The following is a 13,771-nucleotide window of genomic DNA, read 5'->3' on the forward strand; positions in this document are numbered from 1 at the left end:
AGCAGGCCCCTTTAAAGGGTAGCTGGCCCCTTTCCCGGCCTCGGACTAAGGGCTCTGACAGTCCAGCCTCTTGGAGTGTGTTGGTTCCTTCCTTCCGGATTCCAAATTCGGAGTATCCTGCTTGAGATGGACACGTGAGTGTGCGACTCCTGTGTTTTTACTGTCAAGCGAGGAGCTTTTGTGCCGAGAGGCTCTCTGGTCAGTCTGGAGCCCAGTTGTAGCATCGGGCAAGACCGGCCCTGACTGCCCACCTGTATGGCTGGATATCACAAAGAAAAATGAAAGTGCCTGGAGACAGCAAGAAGCAGCCCCACATTCTGCTGTGTTTGCAACCCTTTCTATAGGAGCTCTTTGGCCTTGCCCTTGCAAAGAAGCCAAGGCTTGCTCATTATAACATGAAAAGGGATCAGTGGACTAGAACTAATTTTCTTCATGTTGTCATTCCTCCTCGCCCAGGCCCCACCTTGGGTTTTGGGGAATTTTCTTTAAATTTGGTGTTAGGGAATATGAATTCCACGGAGATGATAAACAGTACTTGCTATTAAATTCAGTATCTTGTAAGAACTATTTAAGTAGACAAAAATAATTTGCCATGAGAGGTAGTCTCATTATTGAACCAGTACAGGTATGTAAGGTTTTTCATTTTAAAGAGTATCTTGTCCCACTATAGTTATACCTCAAATCAATAAAGACACAATTAAGTGGCCTTATGCTGTTAATGCTATGAAAAGCAATAGAAAAAAACAAAAACATAGCCCACTATCAGCGCTGATCTTCCCTCCGTGGCAACTTGTCATTCTTCCCTGATGTTTGTTAGTGAAATCAGTGGCTTTAACGCTAAAGTTAATGTACAGAAAGGTTTAAGCTAGATAGGAACTGTAAATGAGGGGGGTTCCCTGTTCTAAATAGTGTTGAGTCAGAATTTTCTTCTTGAGCTTGACAGAATTCTATGTCATTCTACTTCTGTATTCCTGTTTGGAAGCAGTCTTTTCTGTTTCTTAGTCACGGCATTTGGATTTGGACCTGGGTCTACTTTCTGTCCCATTAGTAAAAACATTTGGAAAAAACTACTAAGTTCCTATGTTGTAAAGAAAACTTGCATGATTATTATGATGGTTGAATGACATGAATATGAAATGTTTGCTATGATTGTTGGCAGAGAGTAGCTCATGTTATCATCCCTATTGCTAGTTATCACCATAATGACCTAATCCAAGTATTTATATCATATTTGTTAAGAATAGTTACTGTGTGATATTAGAAGATTTTAAAAAATCAACAGTTACATTTCATAATGCACTCCTGCTTTAGTAAATGAAGTTCTCCTGCTAAGCCCTGGAGTTTCCAGGAAAGCACAACAGAAGAATAAAGCAGTATTTACTACTTAGTGAGGAGTGAGGAAATATGTAAATACTAATCCAAATACACAAACTAAGTTACAATTTACAGTATCTAACAGCACAGCATGAGGGATGCATAACAATAGATTATTAATTTATTGCTGCAGTCATTACATAATATATGTATAATAAAATATCTTGAAAGTATAATCCTTAAGACAAGCTAAATGTCTTTAAATTTTTTAAAAGCAAGTATATAATTTAATTTTTATGAGAAAACTTGTCAGGGCCTATCCATGAGTAAAGCACCTTTTGGCTTCTATGTAATTTATATAGGTTTATGAATTTGATTATTGATGATATATTTGAGAATTGTAGAGGTATAAAACAGCAATCCCATTTGCTATCATCTCAACATTTTTTTTCTCGTTTCTCTTAACATACAGAATAATTGTACAATTTTGGAACAAGAAAGGCTCTTAAATACCATCTAGTCTAATCCTGAGTTTAAATATTACCATCTATCACCTCTTCATTATTCTCTTTTATGCCCACTCGTTTTGGAATGGATCCTATGGTGCACTATAAACTTTTTTTTTTAATTTTTTAAATTTATTTCACAGTTTCACTTCCCTCCTCTCCTCTTGTTCCCTCCCCCAACCTCCCATCTACCACCACCCCATCCACTCCTGCTCTTATTCCATTCCTACCAAAGAAGTCTTACAACTGGCTCTGTTGATTCTATTTTAAGGAAATACCAATTAAGGCTAAATATGACAAAATTTATCAGAAATGATACTACTATCCTCAGAGCATCTTATTCCAGAGAAAAAACAATAAATGTTTCATATTAAACATGGTCTGCACTTGATACAGAATCAACTAGATACTAATCTTAGTTACCCATGTTAGAAAAAGAAAGCATCACTTTACTGTAGGAATAATGTCATTAATTTCTGAAGACATCAGTATCTTGAACTATTTTTTACCTTTAAGAAATATATTTCTGAGCCCGGTGGTAGTGGCTCATGCCTTTAACCCCAGCACTTGGGAGGCAAAGGCAGGCAGATCTCCAAGTTTCAGGCCAGCCTGGTCTATAGAGCAAGTTCCAGGACAGCCAGGGCTACACAGAGAAACCCTGTCTTGAAAAACCACACACACCAAAAAAAAAGGGGAGGGGGCATATATTTCTGGGGCCAGTGACATGGCTCAGTGGGGTAAAGGCACATTCCTGGGATCCAGGTGGTAAGAGAGAATTGACACAACCTAGCCTCTGACCTCCACGTGCATGATGTTGTACACACGCCCACAGACACATACAACACACATGCACGCACGGTAAATAGAATATAATAAGTTTAAATATATATGTATAAACATATTTCTGGACTCAGATGTTTTGAGCAAAAATGATGGGGATACATGAGGGAGTTACAGGTAAGGTTGATCAAAATACATTATATACATGTATGAAATACTCACATTTTTAAAATGTGTTAAATGTATTTCTCATTGAGTCAGTGGTCTCTTTGTGATGGACGCTGGTGTCCATTTCCTGGGTTTAATCTGCACTCCCTCAGCTTCCTCAGAGACTGTAACTACAGGTGTGTCACAGAGCCTGGGTTTTTACATGTTGATTATTCTATCTGCCCTAGGTATTTTATTAAGAAAAATTGATCATGAGTAGAGCTCTATGGGAGGGCACAGGTCTTGGGTTCAGTCACTAGTATGGAGGGAAGACAGTTTTCTTTACATTCTTGTTTTCAGAAATTAGGGAAATGTGTGATTCTTTAAAAATATGATCTTTCATTGTCTAAAAGGATAAAACTAGGTAAGGTTGAGGCCAAGCTTTCAAAATCCTTAATAAAGTCTAAAGAGTTTACATCTGAGTTTGAAACTAATTGGGAATGTCTGTGAGTTTTTTAAAAGGCAGTCAGTGTTATTCAAGTAACATTTTTGGAAGAAGTCTGACAGTCTCTTAAAGGAGCTTAAGAAGAATAATGTCAGATGTAACTTTGTGTCTCAACCTGTTACAGATTTTCAGAAAGATTGATCTTATTTCCTATTCCTCTTTGTTCTCTAGCTGGAGCACAAGAAAGCAAAGAGTCCCTTGAGCATTCTTTAGGCTCTACAGATAAAATTACATCCAGGCATTTGAAACTAAACAGTTACAAAGGAAATAAATGATTTAATTAAATTGACCACACCAAAACCTAGCCTTGCAGCTCCATTAGCCTCCCCTTCACAAGGTTGTTACTATCACAGACTTTTGGACTTGCCACCTGAAATACGTGTGTGGGCCAGTAAGGTGGCTTTTCAGGTAGAGGTACTTGCTGCCATGTCTGAAGACCTGAATTTGATGCTCAGAATCCACATGAAAGGAGACACTGAGCTCCTGCATTTATTCTTAGTTGCCTGGAGTTTTCTGTGCAGGGGTGAGGCCTGCTGGGCTTTAGCATAACTTCATTCTGATCCTTGTTTGGCTAATGTTTAGGTAGTCATGTTGGTAAGGCTTTATGGGTGTAGTTTCTAATATTCCTAGGAGACACAATCTCACTGCACACTCTTCCTTAGTGATCCCTGTGCCTTTACTGCAGTAATTGTTTATAGATGTAGCCATTGGAACTGGACTCCATAACTACATTTTGATTGGTTGTAGTGTTTTGTAGTGGTCATCATGTGTCGCAAAGAGATCAAGGGTGAGGACTGCACTTACTTGTGGGTATAAGGACAAATATTTATAATGCAGTTAGGGATTATGCTGGTTTAGTAAAGTGATTATAGGTTCTCCCCCAAGGCCCATGACTTCACTAGTCCTGGGTAGTTGGTTAGGCTTTCAGTACCAGGCATGGTTTCCCTCTTGTTGATCGAGTTATTTCATATTATCTTATCTGTACATAGTCCAAGACCTAGTCAAGCAATTTGTTCAGAGTGTATACCTCAGTTACTTAACCCTGAATTTGAAAATATTCACTTCATTCTAGCTAACATACCCACTGCCATCCCAGCATTTGTTCCATTAGCCTTTTTTTTCCCTGTGTGAAAGTATATCTCAGAATCTTTACATAGCAACTTTTACACCTTCAAATCTTTATTCAACTGGTAGTGTTTCCCAGTTTTGTTGTTGTTAATTAACAGGTACTAGTGAAATACATTTATGGAGTTCACTATAACTTTGGCATATATCCTTTGTTGGCTGAGCAAATTGATGATCTAAGTAATAAATTGATCTCACATTTATTTCCTGGTAATGAAAATATTTGGAAGTATTTTCTTAGCATAGACTCTAGTAAAGACTTAGTATGGTAGTTTTCTTTGCCTACTTTCAGTAGTACAGGCTGAGACTGTAACTTGAATGGTAGCAGTAAGGACAAAGCAGGCACTTGACGAAGCATCAGAGGCAAACACTTGATCACACAGGCACCACACACCCAGTCTCATGCAGGTGTACTCTGATGCATTGCTAAAGGGTTTGCTAACTAAAGAAACGGACAACAAAGACTTGGACCTCTCACCAGCAGCTCACTGACTGGAACCCAACAGGTCCAAGTGTCACACCTCTCTCAAGCTCTCTTCAGGGATTATTTTTTTTATGTGTGTTTGGGGGAGGGGTTGGCCTTCTAGACAAGATTTCTGGCTATCCTGGAACTCACTGTATAGACCTGACTGGCCTGGAGCTCAGAGGTCCACCAGCCTCTGCCTCCCAAGCGCTGAGATTAAAGGTGTGTGTCACCACCACCCAGTGGGATTTTTTTATTTTTTTAAGCAGTGTCTACGTAGCCCTAGTTGACTGGATCTCACTTTATACAACAAACTAGCCTCAAACTCACCAAGATCTGCCTGTTTCTGCCTCCCAAGTTCTGGTATTAAAAGTGCACCACCATGCCCAGCCATTTCTTCAGACTTGAACCCAGGCTAGCCTAGAACTCAAGCTATCCTTCTTACTCAGCTTTCTAAGTTCTAGAAGTAAGCCAGGGGGTCAAGGGGTTTGTTGTGAGATTGTGTGTCTTAATAATGTCAGCTCCACCTGTAAGGTCTCACAGTCATGACTGCCTAAACATGAATTGGGCATGAACTGCCTAAACAAGGACATAACAACAGACATGCTAATAAGGGAAAGGCCACAAGACCTCAGTGCTACACAGAGAAATACAAGGAATGCTTCAAGCAGGAGAAATAGTCCCTCCTTAAATGTTGTTTGGGGCAAGGGAGTGTAAAAGTGTGTGTGTATATACTCAAGCATGTGTGTGCATTTTGCAGAAGTGGAAGTGTCATGGCTTCTCCACTCTATATTGTTTGTGGCTGGTTGAACTTGTCAAACTATTGTTCTTTATCAGTCTCCTTTTGTTCCTGTGAGACTGTCATAAAGTTCAATCACACTTTATGCATTTACTGAGGTTCTTTAAATTTGCATGTCATTAAGAGATCGGAGACTAGGACCTCTGAATACATAAGTAGTGTATACTATTTCTCTCCTCTTCAGACATGGGCTGGCTAGCTAGTGCAACCTAAGAACTAACCCACCCTATCTCTGAGATGCAGGTAGAGACAGACAGCCTGGATGCATCACTTTCCACTACCCAGAGGCCTACAGACAAGATCACTTTTATTAAAAGGAGTTCCCAAGCTAAAATTTCCATTATTACCCTGATATGATTCAGAAAAATCCTGCTCATCTTCATGATCCAACCTAAAAACTGTGCAAGAGCCATTGTGAAAATCAAATCATAAGTGAATCAGCACTAGTATTTGAGTTTAAGCTTATGCCCAAGAGCTTGATTAATAAATATTTCAAGAAATTCTTAATATGCTTTTGTGCACATGTGTGCTGTTTGGGGGGGATGTTTAAGTTTGTAGGACAATATATATACATATATATGTATATATATAATACATTTTGTAGGTAAATGGAACATAAACATTACCTTTTAAATGTCTATTACATGCCAGTTTTAAGTAAAACTAATAGTGACTTTTTCCTGTTTAATTTCAGAGAACTACCCAGGCATCCATGTAAGCAGCAGCTAGGTTCCTGAAAATGTCTGTTTCTGAGGAAGATTTATGTCACCACATGAAAGTAGTTGTTCGTGTGCGACCTGAGAACACAAAAGAAAAGGCAGTCGCTTTCCATAAAGTGGTCCATGTTGTTGATAAACATATACTCGTTTTTGATCCAAAACAAGAAGAAGTCAGTTTTTTTCACAAAAAGAAAACTACAAATTTTGATATTACCAAAAGACCAAATAAAGATCTTAAGTTTGTATTTGATGCTGTTTTTGATGAAACATCAACTCAAACAGAAGTTTTTGAACATACTACCAAGCCGATTCTTCATAGTTTTCTGAATGGATATAATTGCACAGGTAATTGTTTCAGTTTGAAATCCAGTTTTGCTGTCTAGCTTCAGTTTTATTCTTGTAAATACATACAATCAAGTTCAAGGTATAAGCATTCCAGCAGTTTTAAGACCAGTAGACTGGATTGAAGTGCAGGCTTTCTTTGAAATGTAGTCATCATATGCAGCTTATCTTTTATGAAACTCTCTTCCTTGAGAAGAAAGTTCTTGCCATTGCCCCTGTAAACAGTCTTTGCAGTTTTATTAAACCATATGCTTCTTCTAATTGATGCCAGATTTCTCACCATTTATACTGACAAGTTATGCCCACCACCGTTGGCCTCTGCTGGTCATCTGCCCCTCTCAGACAGCCTGCCAGTGCTGGGCACTTGGAGTTTCTTTACAGCACCATCTCTAAGGTAGCTTAGTTTAAAAAGGTTAAAACTGCATGAGCCTGAGAATCGTGTGCTGTTTTAGCAGCTCTTTGGCCCAAGAAGCATTCCTTGTGCTTTGGGGAGCCTGTACTTAGTCTTTCAGAAAAGACCAGTTAGTTCAGTGTTATAATAATAGCATACTAGTGTCTCATTTTTATAATTGTCAGTTTTTGTGGTGTTTTCTACAACATATGCCTTGCTATAACATGTTTCACTAAGACTGTTTTACTCACTTTTGTCACAGAAAATTGACCCTCTTCATCTTTGATCAAGAGCACAATGATGTTTATTGGTCAGAACTGCTGATTCTAACATATATCCAGATGTTCTGGAGATCCCCCTCCCCCTTGTCTTTAAAAAAAAAGGATCCCTGTTAATACTATTCCTTCGGTTTTTCTCTGGCTTTATGTTATTTAGCTGCCTTAAGACTTCTTTCATAAGCTAAAGTAAAACTCCAGCTTAATTCATTCCAAAAATTATCGGTTATTAATATATGAGAATTGAATATGGTATTGGGTGTTTGCATTTGTGACTCCATCAATTTCTTTTATATTTGAAGAAATGCATGGCTTCTATATAGTACTGGATAGAATTGTGCAAATAAGTAATTTGCCTAAAACAACATTTAAAGAATGATTTTATAAATCGCCTTTGTGGAATTCATTTAGCTCAACAAGTGTATACCTGCTTTGCTTTATGTTATTTGCTAAAGCACAAGGATACCCTCTCTGTCTTGGTAGAGGCAGAGTGGTCATGCTGTAAAGGAGGGATGTGGATAGATATCATATTCTGATGGCAAATAAGAAAATAGATGTTTCTGCCTGTGACAGTGTGGGAGGCACAAAATTACATTAGTGCTAAAGGTGATACCTATTGGATTTAAAGTTACTCTTCAGGATGACCAGTTAGAACTAGCCCCTAGACTATGTTGTAACAATGAGCATTGATCTCACCCCTTTCATTAAAAACTCAGTACTTGCATATGGTGCCACTGGAGCTGGGAAGACTCACACAATGCTAGGATCAGCTGCTGAACCTGGAGTAATGTACCTAACAATGTTACACCTTTTCAAATCCATGGATGAGATTAAAGAGGAGAAAGTGTGTAGTACTGCAGTTTCTTATCTGGAGGTAAGTTGTCACTAACCTCAATGTTAATCATTATCTGAGAAAACTCAATGGTCCATTCAAACTATTTTATGCAGGAATCTTCTTGTCAATGTTTGCAATCATTAAATTCCTAATCATGCACATTTTCATGCTCTTACTCTTAATTTAATTTAAATTATAGAGACATGTCTTATAATAAAAATCCTGGGATCCTAATATCGGGGTAAAAGCTAAAAGAGATCAAAGAAGCAGAGCAAGCCGCAGCTACCTCCTCTCACCTCAACTCCTGAGCCTGAAAGAGCTCCAGCCCAAAGGGCTTCTAGCTGAAAGGGATGTTTCTGCCGAAAAACCTTTAGTTCCTATCTCCTTGTACCTTATACACCTTTCTCCGCCCAGCCATATTACTTCCTGGGATTAAAGGCATTTGTGCTTCCCAAGCAAAGGCATGAGATCCCAAGTGCTGCCACCACTGTCTGGCTCTGTTTCTCTCCAAGACTGAGTCAGTCTTGTGTAGTCTAGGGTGGCTTTGAAATCACAGAGATCCAAACAGATCTCTGCCTGATGAGTGCTAGGATTAAAGGTGTGTGCCGCCACTGTCTGGCCTCTTTTTAATCTAGTAGCTTTTTTTTCCTGTCCTCTGATCTTCAGGCATATTTTATTAGGGTACACAATATATCACCACAGAGACATCGCAAAAATAATTTATAGAAAGAACCTCCAGATGACCTTCACTGAGATGCCCTATATGTTAAAATTTTACACCTGCAGTTCAACCTCTGTTGTGTGTACATTTATTATTTGGGACTGCTTAAGGTATAAATTTGTTGAACTAGGAAAATTTTAAACAATCACTGAATGTTTCTCAAAATCGGGAAGTTAACAGTGATTATCACTGTCTACTCTATGAACCTTAATGCATTTTTGCTAATGTCTTTTCCTGAAAGCCTTCCAAATCATGTATTACATTTGCTTTGGTCTCTTTTAATGAGCAGTTTCTGTGTTTTCTTTGTATTTTCTGACACTACCGTAAATCCCTCAGTTTGTATTTGTTTCTATTAGAGTTGCTTTATATGCTGGCAGACACACCACAGAAGTAGTATTGAGTGCTTCCTACTTCATATCAACTCACTTAGGTAGTTGATTGGTCCCAGTATTGGCAATGTTATCTTTTATAAATTTCATTATGCTGGAATTTGCAGGGTTTGTTGATTATTCATATTTGAATAAATTATAGATGATGGTGATCTTTAGACACCAACATTTTTTGTGTTTATTCCTTAGCATTTACTGTAAGGAAAGCTTTTCCCTTTGTTACAATCACAGACTCATGGATTATTTAATAGTCAGTAGATTATAGGCACTTTCTGTGATTTAGGGGATGAGAACTTTTTTTTTAAGTAATTTTTATGTGTGTGTGAGTGCAGGCATGGATGTGGAGATCAGAAGACATCTTTTAGGAGTTGGTTCTATCTTAACACCTTGTTAAAGCAGGATCTCTCTTATGTCAGGCTATCTAGCTTTTGGCCTTCCAGGCCCTGCTTCCTGTCTCCCCTTATGAGTGCTGGCATTATACATGCACACAAATGCATCTGGTGCTTTTTTTAATTAGGATTTCATACAGTATATTATATATTTCATATCCCACAACTCTTCCCAGATTCTCCCCTCTCCCTATCCATGCAACTTCATGTTCTTTCTCTTTTAAAAAAAGAAAATGCCACAAAAAACACGGAGTATGAATTACTTCTGAGCATGGACCTACTCTAGTGTGAAGTTGGTATACCCAGTGTCACTCCATTAAAGAAAACTGGTTTTCCCTTTCCCAGCAGCTATCATTTGTGAATAGCTTTTTGTGCAAGGGTGGGCCTTTGTGTCCACTTACTCAGCTAAATGCTGAGTTTTATCTGCCTTGAGCTTGTACAGGTCTTGTGAATACTGTCACAGTCTCTGAATTCATATGTACATCTGTCCTGTTGTGTCTACAAGATGCTATTTCCTTAATTGTCCACCCTTTCTTCTCTGAGCCTTGGAAAGAGTGTCAGGTAAAGAGCGGTGCAGGATCCAACTTTGGTCATCAAGTTTTCTTGATGTGTACTTTGACCCATCTTAAACACATTTTAGGATACATTTCATGTAACCTGGCCGTGAACTCATGATCCTCTGCCTCAGCCTTCTTTAGGTTGGGATTATGGAAGTATGTCAGCACATTCACATTTGTGATTCCTGTTTGTGTGCTCAAATTGTGAAGATCTGGTCAGCCGAAGTTGCTTTCAGTTACCACTACCCTTTTGTTATACTTCATCATTCTTTGAGGACTCATAAGAATAGCTGATATTCGACAAATGACAACTAAGGTGCAGACAGGAATTGTTTACTCAGGTAGTATTTAGAAACCCCTGTCTTCACTGGAAATGTTAATTAAGCATTTATTTTCTAGTGTCAGAGTATTTCTCTTATTGGATCTTGATCATTAAGGCCATGTACCAAGATTTTTTTTCTGTTACATTCTAGAAATAGGTCTGGCTACACTTTACTCCTTGGTTACAGCCAAGGAATTTAAGCTTGTTAAAATCACCAGGTAAGGGCTAGAGAGTTGGCTCAGTGGTTAAGAGCACTTATTCTTGCAAAGGAACCAGTTTTTGTTCCAGCACATAGACATACATGCAGGCAAAACACTTATACACACAAAATAATAAAGTAACTAAATCTTTAAAAAAGAAATTCTCCAGGTAACTGGCTTTCATAGATCACCTTGAGTACTCATTCTTCGTGGTTGGTTAAAGCAGGTAAGGATGGAGAAGCAGTCAAGAGTAACTGCTATATATTAGAAAAAAAAGATCTAAAAGAAAAGTTTCTACTCACCTAAGGTTATTACATTTTTAGAACGATTTTATTATTGAATGTAGAGACATACCAGAAAAAGAAAAATTACTGTGGACTACTAGAACATGAAAGGAAATGATGATATATGTACACACCTACTATGCCATTTTGTAAGGGTTTGGGTGTGCATTTTTTTCCAATGCTTAGAATCTACCTAAAATGTCGTGCATCTTAATAATGTAGAATGCTCTACCAAGAGCCCTATCACCAGCCCAGAAAAAAACGTTTTTTAAAGGCCTGATTTTCTGATTTTTCTTAATCTTTTTCAGAAGTCTTGTTTATCAATCTGTTAGCAGATGCTAAATTTTGTGCCTTTACTAGATCCATAAAATGAAGTCAGTCATACTATTTCTAATTATTGTTTATACAAGTCTCTTTTACATGATCCTGCAGATAGAAAATTAAGATGTATGTTCAATAGAGACCGTAAAGAACGGCCAAGCTTCAATCCTTATTCTGCTGTTAATTTTATAACCCTGAGCAAAACCACTCAGGGCCTTAGTAGCTCTACAATCATATGAGTGAGACTATTACTAATTGTATGTTAAACTGAAATTGAAGGAGTAAATGACATAAATATGTAGCACAGATTCTAATTGATCTTAGTAATAGAAATCTGGAGTCTGATATCAGGGTAAATGCTAAAAGATCAGAGAAGTAAGAGAGCCAGGCACAGTCACCTCTAGCTGAGCTCCTGTCTACTCCTGCTTTAATTTCCTCTCTCGGCCCCAGCCATATCATTTCCTGTCTTTACCTTTCTAGTGCTGGGATTAAAGGCATGTACCTCCCAAGTTCTAGGATCAAAGCCATGATATCCCAAATGCTGGGATTAAAGTTGTGAGCCTCTGCGCCTAGCTCTGTTTCTCTTTTAGACTAGACCAGTCTCATATAGCCCAGGGTGGTCTTGAACTCCTGAACTTCCTGCTTCCTCCCAAATGCTGAGATTAAAGGTATGTGCCATCACTGCCTGGCCTCTATGATTAACTAGTGGCTAGGTCCACCCTCTGATCTTCAGGCAAGCTTTATTTGTTAGAGCACAAGCAAAAAGAACACCACATAAATGTAACTGTTTCTGACTGGGTTTTTGTTTAACATTTAATCTCTGAAATTGGTGTGTTTTGCAGAGATAAGAAAGCTGGCTTACCTTTATTTTGTCAGAGTTGTCAAATCAAGAATTAGTGGGTGAGAATATAATAACTCCATCTTTACTATTCAGTTGTAAACTGACGTGATCAAAATCTGGGGTTGTAGACTTTCAGTTGGCTATGTGCATGTGAGATAATTAGTTACTTAGACATCCCTGTTATTGTGGTTCTTTTTATTATAAGGTATATAATGAACAAATTCGTGACCTCTTGACAAATTCGGGGCCACTTGCTGTCCGGGAAGATGCCCAAAAAGGAGTGGTTGTTCAGGGTCTCACTTTACACCAGGTATGTTTATGAATGTTTTATCTATCTGTTAGAATAGCAAATCTGCAGATTCCATTTCTACCAGCTATTAGTTCAACTCCACTGTGTTTGAAAAACAAACAAACTAATAAAATATAAGACTGAAGTGAATTACAAAGTATCTAAGGCCCTAAGTCCAAGGTCACAAAGTTACTATCAGAATGGAGACCAGAACTGGGGATGGCCTCATTCTGCCTTTTATTGAATATTCTTGTTTCATCTTATGAAATATTTGAGGGATACTTTTCCTGCTAAAATTCTTACTGAAAATTTATTATTCTGTTAAATACATTTATATTTTTAACTCAGAAACTAGACTTTACCTCTTACTCCTTATGTAGTACTAAGTACTAAACAAATGATACATAGTCCATATTTATTAAGGATAAATTCATAGAAAACATTTTCTTTTACCTTTCAGACTATTGTTTGTTGAGTAAGTTTACTGAGGGTCTGGGATCTAGCTCATTGGTTGAACACTTTCCTTATGTTCATCCTTGGGTTTAAGTCCCTGGCACTTAAATAAATAAAAGTTAGTTGAAATATATAGAGATAGATTACTAAATATTTCTTTTCTATTTGAACTCCTAGCCCAAATCCTCAGAGGAAATATTACAGCTACTAGACAATGGAAACAGAAACAGGACACAGCATCCCACCGACATAAATGCTGCATCTTCTCGTTCTCATGCTGTTTTCCAGGTATCAGGCCTTTGGGCTATTACTCCTAGTTGAAGTTTAAAATAAAGCCAAGTTCATGAATAATTTTCATAAGTGGCAACAAATCTCATCTATAGACATCTCTGTTCCTCGGCACTTCTTTGACTTGCAACTTTTGTTAGCTATTTGACTTTATTTTAAGATATAATCTCATTAAGTTAACCAGGTTGACTTTGAAGTCACTAAGCAGCAGTGGACAGCCCTGACTTCAGTTCCTTTTACCCCAACCTCCTGAGTAGCTAGGGTTACAGGCACTGTAAAACCTTACCTAATAAAACCAAGATCATTAGCATGAAGAGTATATTCCATATAGTACTAAGATGCCTCCTCAGTCTACTTTGCTCTTGAAAGTACTTCAACATCAAAAATGTTTAGAATTGAGATGATGTTCATCAAACACTTGGGGTTCTGCTTTTGTGATCTGCAGAATTTCTTGAAAATAGAGAATATATTAAATAGGAAGTGGTAAAGTGGAAGTGGGAGATACCATGTAATCAA

The 13,771-nt window shown here is 37.9% G+C and overlaps 1 protein-coding gene across 1 annotated transcript in view; it reads left to right on the forward strand.

The window, feature by feature from the left end:
* Kif18a (kinesin family member 18A) overlaps positions 1 to 13,771 on the forward strand; it is a 65,788-nt gene that overhangs the window by 324 nt on the left and 51,693 nt on the right. The window contains exons 2-5 of the mRNA XM_028882390.2: positions 6,334 to 6,703; positions 8,083 to 8,240; positions 12,431 to 12,535; positions 13,145 to 13,255. Of these exons, the coding sequence (XP_028738223.1) occupies positions 6,379 to 6,703; positions 8,083 to 8,240; positions 12,431 to 12,535; positions 13,145 to 13,255 (699 nt within the window). The 5' untranslated portion in view covers positions 6,334 to 6,378. The remainder of the gene's footprint in view (positions 1 to 6,333; positions 6,704 to 8,082; positions 8,241 to 12,430; positions 12,536 to 13,144; positions 13,256 to 13,771) is intronic.

This window comes from Peromyscus leucopus, chromosome 4 (assembly GCF_004664715.2).
Source record: "Peromyscus leucopus breed LL Stock chromosome 4, UCI_PerLeu_2.1, whole genome shotgun sequence".
NCBI lineage: Eukaryota > Metazoa > Chordata > Mammalia > Rodentia > Cricetidae > Peromyscus > Peromyscus leucopus.